Source organism: Mustela putorius, unplaced genomic scaffold, assembly GCF_011764305.1.
Source record: "Mustela putorius furo isolate JIRA1106 unplaced genomic scaffold, ASM1176430v1.1 tig00000765_pilon_pilon_pilon, whole genome shotgun sequence".
NCBI classification, from domain to species: domain Eukaryota; kingdom Metazoa; phylum Chordata; class Mammalia; order Carnivora; family Mustelidae; genus Mustela; species Mustela putorius.
Window position 1 is genome coordinate 7,560,990 of NW_025421470.1, and position 20,571 is coordinate 7,581,560.

The window sequence follows — 20,571 nt, forward strand, 5'->3', positions numbered from 1 at the left end:
AATGATATGTCATCTATGACAATTCCATCTATGAAGCAGGGGTCAGTCAGCCCTGCCCTTCTAGAGCTCTAGATGGCCCCTAAAGGGCCCATCACTGTGGAAGGATGTGCCCAGGGTTTGCTGCTGCTAACAAACAACTGCAGGTAACAGCAGCGTGAAAGCAAGCTGAGAGGTTTCAGGGAGACAAGTGAAGCTTCCAGGCAATCACTAGAACACAATGCATCTATTTCTCTTCCATTCTGTCCCTATTTTTACCTTTGTTCCAAGTCCTAGAGGGCCTCCCAACCTCTTGGTCCAGTGCTATGGCCCCCCGGGGCCCTCTCTCACATGGAAAGTGTCTAACTACAGTGCATCTGGATGGAGAGTAACTATGGGGCATGGAGTTGGAGGGACAACAGGAGAAGACGAGGGGGACTGAATGCCACACGCGATAATCAGTTGCTGCAAAGTGCTACCCAGCGTTTCATCACAACATCCCTGCAGCTGCTGTTGGGGTAGGAATTCTTGAACCTTGTAAACTAGAAGGGAAGAAAATGACCTAGAGAAAAGGGGAGGGGAGAAGGGAGAGGAAGAGGAAGCAACACGGTCTCTGCTGGATTCGTCAGAGCCTCCTGGAAGCTATTTTAGTTGCCCAGTGAAATGAAAAAAAAAAAAAAAAAATCAGAGAGATATCAGCTCACTTCCAAATTCACGAAAAGCCTGTCAAAATAAAAACTCTTAAAAAAAATAAATAAAAATAAAAACTTTTTAGGCACCACAGTGGCTCAACAGGACAACAATGCAGTCATTCTTAAATAACTAAGCACACTTGAGCCCCTAAGCTGAAAATCTATATTCTTTGAAATTAGTCTCCCCCACAACTCTGCGTCTAGGGGTCCATCCAGCTGTCAGTTGTGCTAGGTGATCTCGAAAGTCAGGGTCAGCATAGAGAGCTGAAAGCAGGCTGCATTAGAGGCCAGTCGCTGACCAGTTGTGGACTCTTGAACTCAAGTTGCTTAACCTCTTAGGTTTTCTCAAATGTAAAGGGTGATGCTGACCAGTGCTTCTCAAACTCGATCACACCTATGCACTGCCCAGGCCTTGTTCAGATGCAGATTCTGAATATGGGCGGGACCTGAGATTCTGAGGCTGATGTTGCCAAACCCAGACCACCCAGAGTGGATATCTCTACCCTCCGAGAGACACCGAGGGTCAAGGAAGCCATGATGGGGTTAATTTAGGGAACAGATAGGCTGCTCGTGTTGAGGTGCCCAGGCTCTGCTTTTAGCCCCCTATCCATCACCTTATCACCATTACCTGCCTGAGAAGCTCCCAAGCCTATCAGCCCCAGGCCCGACTTCCCTACCTTCAACCCATTTCCTTCTAGGCAATTACCCACTGGACCTTCTTCACTTAGATGCCCTTAAGCCCTCCACACTCCACGTCCTGTATCTGAATGCACAGGCAGCTGGCACACCTGCTCCTGCCCGAGGGCCCCTGGTTGCACAATCAGCACAGGACCATCTGCAAAGTTGCCCAGGCTGAAAGCTGGAAGAAGCCCGGGTCCTCTGCACCACTTCTCAGTCTATCCAATCAATCCCTAAGATCAATCAACTCTTCCTCCAAATAAGTAAACCCTAACCACTTAAAAACTTACATTGACAAGGCCTTCTGGTTTCTCGTTACACCAGGCTTTGAACATGTTGTTGCCTTCTTCTAGATTCTAGAACATTCCCACCAGCACTTAAGCCTCAGTTCCTCAGGAAAACTCCTATCCGTCCCCACACCAGAATACACTGGGCTTATTTGGGGTTATTCACCAACTACCTGCCCCTACCCCCAAAACCAAACGGTGATAAACAGGCTGGTGTCAGTCCTAGGACACAGCTAAGCGCCTCGCACGGGGCAGGCATTCTCGTCTCCCGTGGTCCTTGTATCAATCAGCAGCCCCAAGATCCCCCGCAATGTTCTTTCTCTTCAGAGTAGGGCTTTTCCATGTTTAAACTGCGTCCAGGATTAAGCACTTCTTCTGCAGGAAGTAGGGTAGATATTTCAAGTTCGTGGTCTTAACCCCACAAGCAAAGGCGCGCCCGGCCTTGCTCGTCGTACCCAGGCGCCGCTGGGCCCCAGAGCGAAGGAAGCAGAGCGCGCGTCAGCAGGGCTGGGCTGGGGAGGCCGGTCGGTGGCAAGTATCCACACAGCAAGGCCTCCGGCTTGAATCTCCTCGGCCACTGCACGATGGGCGGGAGGCGCCTTCCGGAAAGCCGGTCTCTGCGAAGGCCGCCGGCCCGAGGGGGAAGACCTAGGAGCGACGAGCGACGAGCGCCGTGTAAGCAGCCTGCAAACAGCGAAGCTCCAAGACCAGACCGGAGGAGGAGACTGGGCCGGGCCCAAAGGGACCCCAGGGGCGCGCGGCCTGTGCGGGGCTCCTGCGGCCGGGCCCGCACACCGGCCGTGCCCAGGGCAGCTCGGGCGGACGGGGCAGGCCGAAGCGGGAGAGCTGCCCGGAGGCTCGGAGGCAGCCGGGTTGGACTCACGAGTGGAAGGCTGTTACCTGAATTGCAGGTGCGTGCTGGGGGGTGGGGGGTACTGACGGCACCTCCCAAAAGAATTTTTATCTACCTCAGGGGAACACTTAGATCCTTTATTAGATCATTTTCATCTTTTTTCCAAAGCCACGGCCCATGTAATGCACATGTCCCCGTGAGGGAATGTCAGTCCTGTATATTCTAACGCAGATGAACGGGCCAAAAAAAGCCCTAAGAAATTTGTCCTGTTCGCTCCAAGGGAGGGAGGATCCCCTGGGAATGGAAAAGAGATCAGGCCGAGGGGCCCCTGGGCTGGCATACATAGCAGCGTAGCAGCAACAGAGCAGCAAAGTAAATTAAAAAGCAAAACACAGCAGCTGCTAGCTCCTTAATGCTTTCGAAGTGTGGATTATAACCAAGTACATTCTGAAAGCTGCCCCAATATTACCGGGCTACTGGGACTCGGGAGGGCCAGGTCAACCACAGTGCCGTCCCATGGTTACTCCTCCGAACAGCCTCCTTTCAATTGCAGAGAAAAATTCTACTTAAGTCATCCTTTATAAAACATTTAAATTATCATACGTTGTATCAAAGCAAACTACAAAACAGACCTCAAAATTCTAAAATAGATGGGAGTAGCAATTTTAAGTAGTAAAGTTCGCATCCTGTTACAAACTGCAAACTGAAAAATAATCCCGCTTAATCATTCACAGAAAACACTGTACTCACCTTGTTTCCCACGGCGTCCGCTGGATTCATACAGAAAACGCAGATTCATTCATGCTGCAGACTCAGGCTCTACATTTAGTCACAGACTGTATTGACGGAGTGCTCCCCATATTGTACTAAGATCTGTTGGTCAGCTCACTGACACCTGCCTTGAGTCCCTTCTAGTGGATAAAAGTTATTCCCAGTAAAGGGACTGGCCCAGGATTAGACCCCAATTCTAGAGCGGAAAACCACAGTCGCTGCATCACAGAGCCTTGCCAGACGTTTGCTCGCTCAGACCAGTGCCCTGAGAAGCCCTCCACTGTTTGAGAGGCTGAGACACTGAGGACCAGGTTCCAGGCCCGCTATTGGGAAGCTCAGCATCTGTCGTTCTCAGGGGACCTCTGAGAGCTACCAAGATGCCACATCAACCCACTTCGAAAAGGGAAGATGACAAAAGACACAAATTGTACAAGTTTTATATACTTACAGCTGGTAATTTCTGCCTCTCTTGGGGGGCTTGTTTGTAACATTTTATAATGAATACAGTATAAGTTGTGAATTTCAATTGTTCACTTATGTATTTTACCTTGTTCAATTATATGTTAACATCTGTGTATAAAAACTTCAAATAAATAAACTATACAAAGCTTGTGTTCAGACTCAAGATGAGCCACATGCATCTTCCTGACCTGAATCACGCAGGAGCCCCTGCAGAGCTGCCTTAAAAACGGGATGTCCAGGCCCCACCCCCATTTCCTCCGTCCTCCACCAGCAACTTTCCCGTTATTTTACCTCCCCATTTAACAAATGCATTTTATTAGCTAGGATGATTCCTGCTCTGGCACTCCACTCCTCCGAACCCAGGTGAGCCTGGACATGCCATGCCTGGTGAAAGCAAAGGGAAGCCTGCGGAAGGTTTGTCTGTGCCTCGGCGCTGCCCTGAAGCAGTGTTCCCAGGTTCTACCGTGGAAGGCAGGCAATTCATGACAGGCCAAAGCTGAAATTCACACACCCCACTAAATTTTTAATAAAAGGACATACTCTCACGGCGGGCAACCATAAGAGACCGCATACAGAAACCTGCGGCATCCAGTACAGGTTGCCGCTATCTAAAAATAGAGCATTTTCTGAAAGCTTCCATAAGCCCGAGTGGCCCAAGACTTACATCGGCACTTGTTCTCACTGAATGCAAGAAATCGCAAGAGGATTTTCACTCTTAAAAGCAGCTGATACCTTACTAATGTCTGTCTTACAAAAGCAAAGGCAAACATTTGGAAAGCACGGGATACTCATACCTGGTTATCATGCGTGTGCTTAAATCTGAATGTTTTTGTTGGGGAAATAGCTTTTTGTCCTTTGAACATGATTAGGGTATAAAATTGGGAAAAAATTAATGATAACACATAACTTGTGCTCTCCAAAAGTTATGAAGAACATCCCGGGTTCTTTGTCCTTCCTCAGCTCAAGCAACTCGAACCTGGGACCATGGGTGTCCATAACAACAGCCAGCCACACACACACACACACACATGCACACACACACACACCACCCACCCCCCTCCCCCGATGGTCCACTTACCTTACTCACTGAGTCTGGCTCAAAAATACCTAGTGCTTTGAACACTATGTTTAAATACGTAAGAACTATCAGTAGAGGGTGAAGGCCAGATGACCCGAGGACGACTCTGGTGGACACACCGACAGGGAGCTGCTATCAGTAGAGGGACAATGAAGAATAAAATAAGCTATTTTCTTAGGCTTTTTTTTTCTTGTTCTTTCTCCTAAAAATGACTCCATGTGTATTCTCACTCTAGAAAATTAAGTGTAGGGAAAGAGATCCCAGATTAAGAAAATGAGACCGTCTGCTCTACTCTGACACCGAAGGCTTCTCAGTGCTGGGCTACCCACTATCCCAAGGAGCGTTCTATGAAATCTAAACACGGTCTCAATATACCAAAGTCAGTGTTACCCCCAGCCTTAATCTTAAAATCTCAAATGATCTTTATATATGGCAGAAAGCCAGCCTATTAGTCATGGTCGCCATGACAAGAACGGATATAAAAATGAGTACTGAGCTTGTACTCTGAGACTGAACAACGCAAAGGCCAAAAGGAAACTGGGGGACCTGGAAGAAACCGGGCATTTGCTGTCTCGTCTTTGTAGTTTCTGTACTTCCCTATTGTAGGACTGATTTTTACCAGGAAGTGAACAACACAGGAGCCGGAAAGGAGGGCGCGGGGGCAAACTCCGCAGGCTGCGCTCCTTCTAGAAGGACCACAGCCATAATGACTTTTTTGCAGAGTTCTAACACTTACCAAAATAAGCCTAGGGTTTTTTGAAATCTGACACCATACAAACAAAATGTGCCACTTACCTAAGTAAGCAAGCTCATAGCCCAAGAAAAAAACAAAGTTTTTCTTTCTTACATGTGAAGTCTAACTCTGTGGGACCAACCTGCATTCTACAGAATCGGAATTAAAATTTTAAGTAAGGTTTTTTTTGGCCTTCTTGATAGGTACCTTAATACACACTTACAGATTAGTTTATAAAAAGAGAAGACTTTAGATCAGACATGTATGCGCTGTGGCAAGAGTTTCAGACTCTGTACAACAAAGTCCCTGACTCGCCCCCATACGCGGATCTGGGCAAGGAGGAACCTTGCTTTCCAGCAGGTCAAAGCCACAAAGAGAAAACCACTGAACCCTCACAGCCATTCTGAACACTACGAACTATTAGCACTTGGAATCAGAGAGAAACTGAATATAGTTAATCACTCACAAAGAGAATCCATCTTAAAATCAAAACGATCAAAATCAAGCCCTCCAATCTTGACCTCCCGAGATCTGGGACGCCTACCTAGGTCAACGTAAATACTATTTTCCTTGTCACACCTCTGACTGAATTTACACTCAATATACCTACCAGACCATTACTTGAACCAGGTTAATTGCATAGGAAGATTTTTACTATGTTTACATTTTTCTTAATTTTAAAAAAGCATAGTAAAGAGTCTGAGGACAAATTATTCAACTGTTTATCATACATAAGACCGCATGACTATGATACAAAGGGGGGTTCTTTTCATTTAACGTTACAATATACACAGCAAGTCCGGACCAGATCTTACAATCTGCACACAGGTATTTAACCTTTTCCATGCTGTTTATGTTTTACAATGCACAGAAGTCCTGTAACCAAACCGTGTAGTAAAGCACACAAAACTGGACTGTAACATAACACAGTATGCAGAAGCATTGGATTTTATGATTTCCTTTATGTAAGTAGCGGTTTAAAAACTGCTTTTGTTTTTTTGGTGCTTGCTAAGATGTGGCAACCAGCACAGAAAAAAATGACCTGACCCAAAGAGTATCTTCCCCTTATATTCCTAAACAGCAGTAACTACTGATTCCTTTTGATATTGCTATACTCAAGATGGTATCCTTTTATTCACTGTAAACCTTTATGAACTACCAAGTTCAAAAATCATCCACAGGCTTGACATTTAATTACAAAATATGGATTTCCTGATTAACAACAAAAAAAAATTTGTGGATTATAAAAACGGGTATTTCCAAGTTTCCATTCACATTCACATCGTTTTAAGCCTTTCTTTTGTCACTGTTTACATATAAAAACCTGCTTTTGTTCAGAAAAAATTGACCTAGTCAGCCACATGGAATTGACCAATAAAAAGTAATGTGGTGTTCTGCTGAGTTGTTTTGAACAGGGTTATCGGCAGAGGTAGATTACTGCTTCTTTCCTAGGCTTCTTTTGATCCTGGACAGATAAATTACTTATCTTCATTCTCCCAATTCAACCGCTCAAAAGTATAACACCCTAAAATTGGTCAATTTAAAATGGGAACACAAATTTAGCAACTGCCAGACTGTGTTACATTAAGGCAGCATAATCTCAAAACTAGGCACCTGTTAAACACCAGCCTGTTCACTTCAGGTCACGCATGAGAGTTCTGCTTTACTCGTGCTCGTATTCTGGACCTGTTGGTGCAATCGAGGTCTTGCTTTCAAGTTTACAAGTAGGTTAATCAGGAATACAAGAATCAACTGCTGGTTCCATAGCTTCTGGATCCAGTGTCCCTTTACCTTCAGAAGCCTGAACACATTTAGAATGTAACAGATGTTGTAATCTTGAATTAGATGTCAATCTATTATGCTCAGTACACAGATTGCTGTAGATGTATTGGCTATGGATTCAACGACAGTTCCAGTTTTGTTTAAGCAATAGTACAGCCATAATTTTCAACTGACATTTAAAAATGGTCTAGTTACACCTTGTGTCAAAGTGCAGAACTGCTACATTATTGGTTACAGACATCTATGTGCTATAAAAACAGCTTTGGTACAATAAATTATCAAAAAAGAAAATAAATTTTTGTAAAATTCACAGCATAATTGTGAGGCAAAAAAGCAGTCACATAAAATTCTGCATTTTTTTTTAAAATGTTCAGGATGAACAGAAGACATCTTTGTGCAGAAGAAATGGTGGAGATACCACGTGCCGAGGAAAAAAGCAAAAAAAAAAGGAAAAAAAAAAAAGAAAGAAAGAAAGAAAAAGGAAAAAAAAAAGTAAAAAGCAGAAGGGACACAGCTGTAGCTATTTCCATCAAAGCAAACCACTACTTCTGTGACCTTCAACCAATAAGGAAGTCAACTATATGACACACGCAAAGTGACCTTGCAATACCTTACAATTAGTGGGTCACAAAAGTCTATTTTAAAAGAAAGGCCTCTTGAATTACCCATTCTCTGTGTTTTCAGCATTAAGGACTGTCTGCAAAAGCATGTCCAAAAGTGATTGCATCTGAAATGGTAGGCTCTTCTAATTTCGAGTCCAAATCCATAAGGCCAAAGGTTATCCCAAAGACCACCACTCAGACCTCCCCAGGACTGGCCACAACTGACCCGTTGATTGCTTCTCAGTGCACCTTGGTTAGGAGACCGGTCATGTTCCATTACTATCTTACTGTGGCCTCTACAACAGGAGACCCACAGGATCCCATGTAATTGCTGCTTTGCTCCTCAGTAGGTTCAGACAGGAGAGTGCTGATCCCCGCCACTTAGCATGCTTACTGTGCCTTACAAGCTCCAATACAACCGTCCCTTCCATACAGCTGAAGGTGATGTTTGTGTAAGCTGGAGGTCCCTCTTCCTTACAGTACTGCATTTCTGTGCCCAAGTGTGTTTAGAGGACTTAAAAACCCAAATTTCCCACCCCCCGCCCTACCCAAAACAAAACAAATGAGGGGAAGAAAAAAAAAAAAAGAGGAAAAAACAAAAAGGAAAAAGAAACACCCTCAAGGGGCCCTTTATGCAAATTATGTGCAGTGCCTTTTTATTTTAAAATTAGTTGGCAAATGACCAAGACCAACATCTGAACATTAACTTTTGTGGAACAGAAAGACAAAAAACCCCACTATGACTGGGGTGTGGCAAGTTAAAATGGGGGAGGCAAAAAGAGGACACCTCTGCGCTATCCATAACGATGGGTTTGGACATGGCTCTTTTAAAAACTTCATTGTCCCTTTGCAATCTTTTCAAGTTAAAAAAAAAAAAATAAAGTCAGCTTTGCCCTCTTGTAGCGGTTCAGTGTGTTAATCTCCTTCTGATGCAAGCAGCTTTGCACTTTGTTTTTTGGAAAAAAACACCACTTCTATAAAAACACACAAGAAACAAACTCAAGTTTCAATTTAGTCACGAGCTAGCTACAGAACTCTGTTGCACACAAACTCCTGTCATGGGGGACTCTTCTCTATCAGCCCCTTGCCTCATTGTCAGATGTCCTTCAGTCATGTAATGTGTAGGACCTGTATTAGCAGAAAATTGGTATGTTGGATGTCCAGCTATGCCAGTCTCTTGGCGGGGATTGGAGTAGACGGTTAAATTAACGTCCATAGCTCCATTCTGTCCAAAGTCCAAGGTATTAGCAGCCACTGGGCGATTCTGGTAGGCCTGATTGCCTTGATTACCAGTAGAGGAGGAAGATGTAGAGGAAGAAGTAGTTGAGGAAGACAGGGATGTCATGGAGTGGTGACTATGGCCAACCTCCATAGAATCCTGGGTAGAGGAGCTATTCGTTGGAGAATTGTAGACCCTTGGCCTGGTCCGGTTACCCAAGGCTTGTTGTCCATGGTGGTGGTGGTGGTGGTGGTGGTGGTGATGGTGATGGGAACTGTTTCCATGGTGATGATGCAATGCATTCTGTTGAGGGGCTACATGAAAGGTTGTTTCTTGAACGGGATGAGTTTCAACAGTGACCTGTGTAGGAGCTTCAGTGCCTGACCAACCAAGAGGAGCAGGAAACTGCTGACGCACCTGTAAGAAGATTTTTAAAGGGTTTATTCAGAGTACCGGTCCAAGCCTTAATTCATCTTCAACCAAAAGCCATGACACTTGCATTTACACTAATTAGAGAAAGGGGATATTGAAACTTTTAATGTGTTAGTTATATAATGCAAAATTCCAAATATATTTGAGTGAAAAGGTATTCTACTGTGAAAGCTGCCGATTTTAGCAAGCCATAGCCATAAACAAGCTCATATATTTCACTGGCTATTTTCTTTCCATGGGAGCACTGTTTATGCCAGGGATCAGCGAACTTTTTCTGGCAAAGGCCAGACAGTGAATATTCTTGACAGGTTCAAAGTGAATTCTTTACTTTCCCTCTACAAACCTTCTTCTCTCCGTCTTTTTAGTGGAAGGCTATATGGGCAAAACTAAACGGAGAGCAATCTGGAAGCAGGTATAAAAAAAATCACAAAATCACAGATCACGTCACTCTCTGACCTGTGATTCCACATCTAGGGGGTTCTATCATAGTCACACTGCATGTGTGTGAGTGATAGGTGTGTAGCACTCCAGCATCATCTGTAATAGTCAAAAGGACTGAAAGTTAACTAACTATCCATCAACAGGGGCCTGGGGAAATGACTTATGGCTATCTAAACAGTAGAGTACTGTGTGACTACAAAGAAAGAAGAAAGAAGAAAAAGTTGTCCATGTACTGATATAGGAGCTCCAAATATAGGTTAAAAAATACATGTAAAACATATTGGGGAAAAAAACACTCAAGATGTGAAAAGTGCATGCTACTCTTTGTGTACAAAGATTAAGAATATAGATCTGTATGTGGATATGTGTAAAATATCCCAAAAAGGATACAAAAACCAGATAACACTAGTTCAGAAACTGGGTGGCTAGAGGCCGTGGCAGGGAAGTCTTCACTGAATGCCCTTTTACATTTACTTATTTTTTTTAACGATGTATCATCATCTATTCAAAAAGTTAAAGAAAGAAAGGCTTAAGGCAGATAAGGCAAAATAATGACTCCTGTGAAATACAGGTGGGAGGTACACAAGAGTCTCATGTTACTCCTGGTCCACGTTGATGTGTGGGCGGGATTTCATGCATTTGGAGGGCAAAAGAAAGATAGGTCGTTCTAAAGATTTGACATTTAGGCAAAGATCTGAAGTACAAATGGTAGTGACTACAGCAAAGAGAAAGGAAAAGTGTTCAGGCTGAGCACAGGACATGTGTGAAACACGAAAGAACACAGTGTCTTCCAAAAAATGGAAAAAAAATTCAGTAAGACCAGAACAAATAAAGAGGAGAAGGAATGCCCTGGAAAGCGGTCAGACGATACTAGTCACTGACCTCTTCCTGAGAGTCTAAATTTCCTTTCAAGTGCAAAGGAAAACCAAACACTGGTTTAAAGTAGGGAAAGGCCGCATCACACTGCTTTACTGACGTTCACAGGCCTGCGGAGAAGAGAATGGTGTTGACGCCGTACGGAGTCAGATGCCACAGGACCAGTTAGAAAATTCTTTCTAGTAAGACAGCCATCTTACATCTAGTAAGATGGCTCCAGCCATGGGGTGAAGTAAAGAGAGTAAGAGCTATTTAGAATATTAAGAATCCGCTCAATTTACTATCCGACTCAACTGCAGGATGAGGGATAGCCGAGTCAAAAATCAGCTCCTTAGCCCCCAGGTGCGAGGCTGGAACAAATGGGTGAATCCCGGGCCATCGTGTGAAGAACCCACATGGCTGGGGAGCTGGGATTGGCGCCAGGGCAGTTTATACGACGCATCTGCAGTGTCCTGTTGGGGAGACTTTGGAAGTGACGGTTACGGTCAACGGAAATGAAGGCTCTGGGCTCAGGACGGAGGCCTGGGTGAGCAATGGAGCTGGAGGAGTGTCCTGCCTGAGGACGCACTGAGGCCGGGGGAGGGGCTGGGGGGCTCACTCGGCCAGGCGCCTGACTCTTGGTTTCCACTTGGGTGGTGATCTCGGGGTTAAGGGATCAAGGCCTCCATCAGGCTCCAGGCTCAGCATGTGGTCTGCTTGTCCATCTCCCTCCTGCTCTGCCCATCCCCCCACCAACACTCTCTCTCCAATAAATGAATGAATAAAATCTTAGATTGAAAAAAGAAGAGAACGGCACTGCAGTCAAGGGGGGGGCGGCAATAGAGAACCCCGAAGAGCAGACAAGGAGCGAAAGGCCCCAGAGGAGCGCGCGCGCGGGGTGTGTGTGTGTGTGTGTGTGTGTGTGGAGGTGGCCTGTCGAGGGAAAAGGAGGACAGTGCTTCAAAGGGCAGGCGGCAGCCAGCCTGTCAGCGTGGGTGGCCGACGGCGAGAGGCGAGCGTCGGGGCGCCCATGGCCTCCTCGGCAGCGGGCCCGGGCGACGCTGCAGAACGGCGGGAGGCAGCCCGAGCGGAGTGGACTGAAGAACTCTTCGGGGCTACCACAGAGCTCCCCTCGCCCCCGCCCCCTAAAATCGCAGGGCCGGACAGACACGGGCCGGGCAAAGATTTAGCTCCAGCTGGGAGGGACGTGGGGAGGATCAGCCGCTGACAGGAAGGAGAATCAAGCCCAAGAGGAGAGGCGGCGCCCCGGGAGCCAGAGGCCGAGCAAAGGGCAACGTCAACCGCGAGGCGGCGGCGGCAGCGCAGGCAGGAGCTCAAGGCGGGGCCGGCCCGGGCCAGGAGGGAAGACGCGGCCGCTGACGAGACGCAGAGGCGCGAGACGCACTCAAGCGCGCCGGCGGCGTGAGCTGCGCCTCCTCCGAAGCCTCTCCTCAGGCAGCGAGGAGCGAAGTCCGGGAGGGCAGCTCAGCGGTTTGTAAGAAGAGTAGAATCAGCAACTGGAACAACGACGGAAGAGACCGGGGAAGACGGGCTGACGAGGCGCGGTCAGGACGGCCCAGCGAGGCCGCGCCACACGAACACGGTGGTGCCGTCTGTCCGCCCGCGGGCGTCGCTCCTGCAGCAGCAGCAGACCCGCCGCCACAATGCGGGCTGGCCGACCGCGACCCCAGTTTTGCTTCAGGCATCAAACAAACACTACACGGGCCTCACTATAAAACATGTAATGCGGTGCTCGGAATGAACCCCGAAGAGCAGTTAGTAAGTATTTTACTACCACCATCTGCTTCACCCATTTTTTTATAAAAATTAATCAATTACAGCTTCTTCTTTAACAAATTTTAAAAACAAAGGAACAAACAAAACAACAACAACAACAAAAAAAAAAAAAACCCCAAAAAACAAACCCCAAAACCAAACCAACAGGGAGGTAAAAATCAAACGCGAACTGCCTGGGAATCAAGGACTGTCCGCGATGGCGGAGCACGGGGAGCAGTCGGGCCGCGAGCAAGATCACGGGCCAGGGAGTGCGACCGAACCCCTGAAGGGACAGTGTTCGATGTAAAATGAAAACTGGAGCAGCGTAAGGCTCCACATGCTGCGCTGGTGCGGGAGACACACCCGAGAAGAAAACAAACGGAGCAGCGGCTGGGAGGCACCCAAGAAACGTTGGCAGGTTCCGAAGGACGAGAGCGCAAGCTGCGGATGTGTTTTCGTTACAGACACATCAGAATCCCCTACAAATGAGGAAGCTGCCATGACCCTTCGGAGGGAACGACACAACCCTCCAAGAGGCCCTTGGCCCCCGCCACTGCTGGGCCAGGGCACAGCGGGGGACGGTGGGAGCGGCCTGGGAGCTCACCTGGGGACTGTGGGTCTCACAGTCCATGGCCTGGACGGCAGCTGTGAAGTGCCCGCCGCTGTGCCGATGCTGGTGCGTCGGGTCTGACCTGGCTCTCCCACTGTTGCTCGTCCCCGACGATCCACCTTCAGAATCACACACAACACAGCATGTGTCAGTCTCAAGTTCACTCTGCTCAAGTATACATTCTAGAACTCAAACACTGAAACTGAAAGTGCTTCGCACACAAAAAGCTCTATTAGTCTGAGAGCGTATCAGACAGTTATCCAGTTCTCTAAGTTCTTCCACATCAGCCACTTTGGTTTTGGTTACATCAGGGAAAATTTCAGGCATGTGAACAAAGTAGTTCTATTTAAAAAGCAATTAAAAATTTCGGTTAATAAAGAGTTTTGTTTCCAACTGCCATGCAGAATTTATTATGCATAATTAAGTACTGGAGCTTTGAGGCAGGTGGATTTGTTTTTACTAACTACAAAGAACAGATTTAGGTCAAGTAATTCCTCCCAATCCCATCAACAAGTTTTTAAGATACTTTACAATAACCCCCACTTTGTAAAGAAAACAGTCAAAGCTCCCAAGCCTAACCCAGGGTCGGAGAACTGACCTGAGCTTGAAGACGTACTAGAGGTGGTGCCCGAAGACTGTGACTGCTCCATCGCGGGGCTGGTGGACACACTGTTACTTGTATTGGTGCCTTCGTCAGCTGTTTTCTTGAAAAAACTGTGCTGCAGGGCATAGTAAGGTTGAATTCGAGTTTTGGGGTCATAATCAAGCATCCTTAAAATGAGGTCTTTGAACTTCAAGTAGTCAGCTACAGTATGACCCGATTCCCCAGCACGACGCCCACCAGGTCCTCCTGTTTCTACTCCGAGAATATTATGAAGTTTACGGGTTCCTGGTGGTTTATACTCCTAAAGAGAAGAAAGATAAAAAAGGCTTTCTCTAAATTTGATGGTTATGTAAAAGCCTACATAACTTCAAATACAGTTCAATCTATTATAAAGAGGCCCTTATTAAAAAGAAGGCTTGTAGTTAGGATCCTCTGTATTTTTTCATACATTACTATCGCAGATGCACTTACAGTAGAGAAATTCAAAATAATTTTGAGATCAAAAATGACATTAAAGATCCCGCAGCCCAGGACTCAGCAAACAATGGCCTGGGCTCAGAGGTGTTTGTGTACAACCTCAGTCACACATGGTTTTCACAGTTCTGGAGATTTTAAAAACCAACCAAACCAAGTTAAGACACCAGAAGCCCACAGAGCCTACAGACTGTACTCTCTGGTTCTTTACGTGAATGAGCTGTGCCCGCTGCTGCTCCGGCCACGTGGTCCTGAACCTCTTTTTTGCCTGATGCCCCACCAACCCTGGCTGCACTTCCTTTCACAATGGCAGCTCTCCAAAGCTGTGGTAATCACACCAAGTAGGCTCTACATTACACTGGTTTAAACCTACCTACTCAAATTTTTTAAAATTTTATTTATTAACAGTTATCTGTACACCCAGTGTGGGGCTTAAACTCACAATCCCAAGATCAAGAGTCACAGGCTCTACCGACTGAGCCAGCCAGGCGCCCCTTACTCATACTAGATAAAGAAATTAAAAACAAATTATTTATGCCTCCCTTTAGAGTATGTTGAATAATAAATTACCTTAACGTGTTGATATTTTCTGAAAACTAATTTTTAAACAGATGACAGTATAACCCTTAAAAATCCTATGAATACTGAATTTATTCAGAATATTATCACTGGATTTTTACTTCTGGTGACAATGTAGAAATTTGCAAGAGACTATTGCTCTCATTCTAAAAGCAAGAACAAGCCAGGAAGGTAGGCCACAAAACCATTCCATTTTAAAAAACCCGTTATAACGCCATGGCCTAAACAAACCAGAATCAACTAAATTCCAGAAAATGAAAAGCCCTTCTTGGGAAAGAAGCATCGTAAGGTGCTTCTTACGAAATGCCAGAGATCTGGGTAAGAATCCAGCCCAACTCTGAACCAACTTGTGGGGATGGAGGAGGACCCCAGGCCGAGCGAGGGCCTGCTGACAGTCCAGGCGGAGCCCGCAGGGCACTCCCAGGCTGGGGGCAGAGCAGCAGGATGGACAGAGACTGCGTGAGGTACAAACAGGAGCGGGCTGCTGGCAATAATGTACAGAGAGCGCTCAGGTCTCCGGAGACAGGGCTCAGAACCTATGAACACCGTGGAGAACAGAATCTAAGCTGAGCAAACAGACAAAGCGAAGCCCAGACTCAGCTTAACTACAAAGGAAGCAGACTCTGTCCCACTGTAGTGCCTGACAGAATGAGAGGTGGGTCTCTTTCTGGAGGAAGTAAGATTTACTTCCCTCTCAAGTGTTCTTAAATACAAAGTCTGGCATACATTTAAAAAAAGAGAGACAAGAGATTTAAACAAGATGGGTCTACAATGAATTGATAAAGATAGAAAGAAGACCCACATAAATAAATGACCCAAATGCTGGGAACTCACAGATAGGCATTATCAATAATTATGACAAGCAGATTAAAGAATTTAGTTCAAAAGGAGGACATGTATGAATAGATAGGGTATTTCAGAAGAAATGAAAACTACATTAAAAAAAAACAAACAAACAGAAAAGAGGGGTGCCTGCGTGGGACAGTCCATTGAACGCTGAGTGACTCTTGGTTTTGGCTCAAGTCATGATCTCAGGCCCCATGTTGGGCTCCACGCTCAGCATGGAGTCTGCTTAAGATTTTCTCTACCTCTACTCCACAATGTATTTTCTCACTCTCTCAAATAAATAAATCTTAAAAAAAAAAAAAAAAAAGTGGAACTATAAGAACTAAAATATGCAGTATCAGAAATAAAGAATTCACTTAATGGTTTTAACATAAGACAGGACTCAGCAGAAGAAAAAAAAATCAGTCAATCAGAAGACAGAGCAAAGAAATTATCTAAAAAAATAACACAGAACGAACTAACCAGAGACCTCTAAGATAACGTTATTCACTGTAACGTACATTTAAGTAGCGAATAAGACTGAGCAGAACAAATATCTGAAAAGACAAAGTCTGAGGATATTCATTCAAAACTTGGTGAAAGAGAACAATTCACAGACCCAAAAACTCCGCAAACTCCAAAAAAATAAATACAAAGGAAACTACACCAAGGGACATAAGAGTCAACATACTGAAGAACTGAACATAAATTAAAAAAAAAACATCAAAATCAGCTGGGGGAGAGGGAGACATATTACATACAGATAATGATGCTTAGAAAAACTATTGGCTTCTCTTCAGAAACAACGTAATACAGAAAACAATGTCAGTAACATCTTTAAACAATGTTGTAATTTCTTTTTTCTTTTGCTAAAATGTCAACCTAGATTTCTATATCCATAGAAATTTCCTTATCTTCCTTAAGAAGGTAAGTAAAGATATTTTCACATAAACATCTGTTGACAGAAATCACCACCAAAAGTTATTCACCCTGAAATAAAGAAACTAGACAAAGTTCTGTTCTGGAGGAACATAAAACCAGCTGGAAGACAGAAGCTGCAGAAAGGAAATCAAGATTTGCACAGGTAAATAGAAAAGGTTATCTTATTATCTTAATTCTTTGTATGTTCTAAAATTTCTTTAAAAGTCATTTTTTATTTAAAGCAGTTGAACTGTTTGTTGTGAGGGCTGTATCATATGCAGAAGTGATATACAATGAAAGTGCACAGAACGTGGAGGGTTAGGCAAAAGCACATGGTTAGTTACATGCTTTATCAAGTGATATCAGACGAATGCCAACTGATCAGTTTAAGATGCTTATTATACTAAAAATTACACACAGGGACGCCTGGGTGGCTCAGTCAGTTAAGTGTCTGCCTTCAGCTCAGGTCATGATCTCAGGTTCCTAGGATCGAGCCCTGCCTCAGGCTGCTGGCTCAATGGGGAGTCTGCTTCTCCCTCTCCCTCCACTCATGCGCTTGCTCCCTTGCTCTCTCTCTCCCTCTCTCTCTCTCAAATAAATAAATAAATAAAATCTTAAAAAAATAAAGAATAAAAATTACAAGTAATAACTACTCAAGAGAGGAGATGAAATAAAAGAACTAAAAAGTATTCCATTAACCCAAAAGAAGGCAGGAAAGAAGGAATGGGGGGAAGGAGGTAAGATGAACAGAGTACATATAAGACAACATTTTAAAGCCCAAACTTCAGGGTTTTTAATGAATAATTAAACGAGTTAAAAATTCACCATGAAATAAAGAGATGAGCTGACTGGATCAAAAGGCATGACAACTTAACAGTGCATACAAGAGGCATACTTCATACATAAAAAAGTATGGGCAGATCTGAAGTTAAAGGGTTGGAAAAATACAGACTATGAGAATGTGAAGAACAAGAAACTTGGTATAGATACAGTAATATCAGACAAATCAGACTTGAAGACAAAAATGAAAAATATTACTTGAGATAAAGTGGGACATTTCCTCATAATGAAAAAGTGAAGTTACCACAAAGCCACAACAGTAAATGGGTACACATGACTAAGAGAGCTTAAAAACACGTAAAGCAACTAAAGGGAGATTAAGACAAATCCAGAATTAGGAGCACCTGGGTAGCTCAGTTGTTAAGCGTCTGCCTTCAGCTCAGGTCGCGATCCCAGCGTCCTGCCATCGAGCCCTGCACTGAGCTCCCTGGTTGGCGGGAAGCCTGCTTCTCCCTCCCCCTGCTTGTGTTTCCTCTCTTGCTATGTCTCTCTCTGTCAAATAAACAAATAGTAACCCCCTCAAAAAAGACAACTCCTAAATCATCACTAAAGGTTAACATTCCTCTCTGTCATTGGGAGAACAAACATCCACAGATATACATACACACAAAGTAAGGATATAAAAGATAGGAAAAAAAAAAAAATCAAACAACCCAACCTATACTGACATTTGTAGACCACTATACCAAATAAATGTATAAAATACAATTCCTTGCAAATATAGACAGAACATTCACCAAGAGAGATTACCTGCTGTATCATAAAACAAGTCTGAATCAACTTCAAAGGAGTGAAATCATGTTTTCTGACCATGATGCTACTGAACTAGAAATCAGTTAATAATAAGATGTTTAGAAAATCCTCAAATATTTTGAAATTATGTATCAACATTTCAAATGACAATGGGTCAATAAAGAAAGCACAAGGGAAATTAGAAATGTTTCAAAATCAATGAGAGTTAAAACACATCACAAGTCACTGCATGCAGCTAAAGCAGTAATCGGAGGGAAATTTATGCCTTTAAATACTGTTAAGAAAAAAGTTTTAAATAAATGATCTAAGCTTCTCCTTCAGAAACTAGAAAACGCAAAATTTAACCTAAAGGAAGGAGAAGAAAAAGAAATAATTTTTAAAAAAATCAATGAAATAGAAATAAGACTAAAGAACAGTAAGAACAAAACAAAAGACTCGTTGTTGGAAAAGATAAGTAAATGTGACAAACCACTAGAAAGAATAACAGGGAAAAAAGGGAGAAAACAGAAATGACCGACATTAGGAACAAAAGAGACACTATCACTACAGATCCTCAAGACATTACAAAGATAATAATGAGATATTATGGGTAATTTTCTGCTAACAAAGCCAACAGCTTAGATAAGGACAAGTTTCTTGAAATACATACCTACCAAAATTGACTCAAAAAGAAAATCTGAATAGCCATATATTTATAAAAAATATGAACTATAATTAATAACCCTCTAACAAAGAACATCCCCAGTTCCTGATAGTTTCATTAATGAACTTTATTAATTAAAACATTTTCAAAAGAATGCCAATCTTATACACATTCTTTCACAAAAATCAAGAAGGAATACTTCCCAATAGTTTTATGAGACCAGCATAATCATGAGATCAACATCTAATGAAGGTATTATATAAAATTTTAGACAAAAATCCATTTAATGACAAACTTCGTACCAATATAGACAAACCGAACCCAGCAATACTTAAGACAGTATATCAAGGCCAAGTGTGGTTTATCTTAGGTTGAGCTTAATATTCTAAAAGTTAATTAATGTATTTTACCACATAATAGGAGAAAAACCATATGATCATCTCTATAGATGCAGAAAACATGTGACAACATTCAAAACCCACTAATGATTTAGAAAAACAAACAAGCAAAACACTTATCTAAAAACAAAGGAAACTACTCCTTCAACCTGATAGAGGGATGCAAGAAATATACAATCCGTACCATACTTAAAAATATTGGATAAATGTATGCTTTTCCCACAAGACTGGGAACATGGAAAGATGTCTGCTCTCACCATAACTATTCAACATATGGAAGTTCCAGTCAGTATAATAAAATAAAAAATAAATAAAGGCATACAGAGTCAAAGAACAAGATTGCTCATTTGCAGAGGACATGATTAAGCAGAAACTCCTATAGAATCTAAAAACAAACAAAAAACTAGAATAGGTAAATTCAGCAAGGTTTTAGGACATAGAGTCAACATAGAAAACTCAGTTCTATTTCCACATATTTGCTCCGAGAAACTAGAAGACAATACTTTAAAAAGGACACTTAAAATTGCATCCAAAAAAGTAAAAATTAAAATACAAAATATGCCTGCAATTGTTGCACAAAATGCTGCTGAGACAAATTAATGACTAAGTAAAGAAATGTTCACAGACTGGAAGACTCGATGCTGTTAGAATGTCCATCTTGTTGGATGAACTCAAATGCAATCCAAATAGAAATTCCAGCAAGATTTTTTGCGTACAAATTTAGAAGCAGATTCTTAAATTAATATGTAAATAAAAAGGACCTAGAGAATAGGAAAAAAAAAAATTCTTGTGACAGAAGACAAGACCTGGTGGCTTTATACTACTTGAATTTGAGACTTACCACACAGCTACAGTAACTGGCACTATGGTACTGTTCAAGGACTCATCAACCAAAGCAACAGAACAGAGTGCAAATACAGACCCACACATAAAAGATGAATTTTTCGGACAAAAGCTCCCAGATCAACAGAAAAAGGCAACAATTCAACAAATGATGCTGCAATGCTTAGGTAAGGACCTGGGGATGTGAACATCAACTTCTATACCTCATTCCACATTCAAAACTTAATTCCAGATGAACCACAGAATTCGAACCATAAAAACTCGGATTAAAAAAATCTTTTAAAAGAAAGCACAGAAGACCCTCTGTGCTGGGATGACAGCAAAGATGTCTTAAGATACAAAAACTGCTACTATTCATAAAAACCAGCTGACAAATTTGATTTCAGTGATATTAAAAATTTTCCACCCATCAAAAGATACTACCAAGAAAAGAAATAGATAAAC

The 20,571-nt window shown here is 43.3% G+C and overlaps 1 protein-coding gene across 8 annotated transcripts in view; it reads right to left on the reverse strand.

The window, feature by feature from the left end:
- Window positions 1-6,230: 6,230 nt before the first annotated feature.
- The window catches only part of DYRK1A (dual specificity tyrosine phosphorylation regulated kinase 1A), a 141,342-nt gene continuing 127,001 nt past the window's right edge, over window positions 6,231-20,571 (reverse strand). For all 8 annotated transcript variants that reach the window (XM_004762157.3, XM_045084505.1, XM_045084511.1 and 5 more), the window contains 3 exons: window positions 13,846-14,152; window positions 13,242-13,366; window positions 6,231-9,550 (listed from right to left, as the gene is read on the reverse strand). In XM_004762157.3, coding sequence (XP_004762214.1) covers window positions 8,930-9,550; window positions 13,242-13,366; window positions 13,846-14,152 — 1,053 coding nt within the window. In that variant the 3' untranslated portion in view covers window positions 6,231-8,929. The remainder of the gene's footprint in view (window positions 9,551-13,241; window positions 13,367-13,845; window positions 14,153-20,571) is intronic.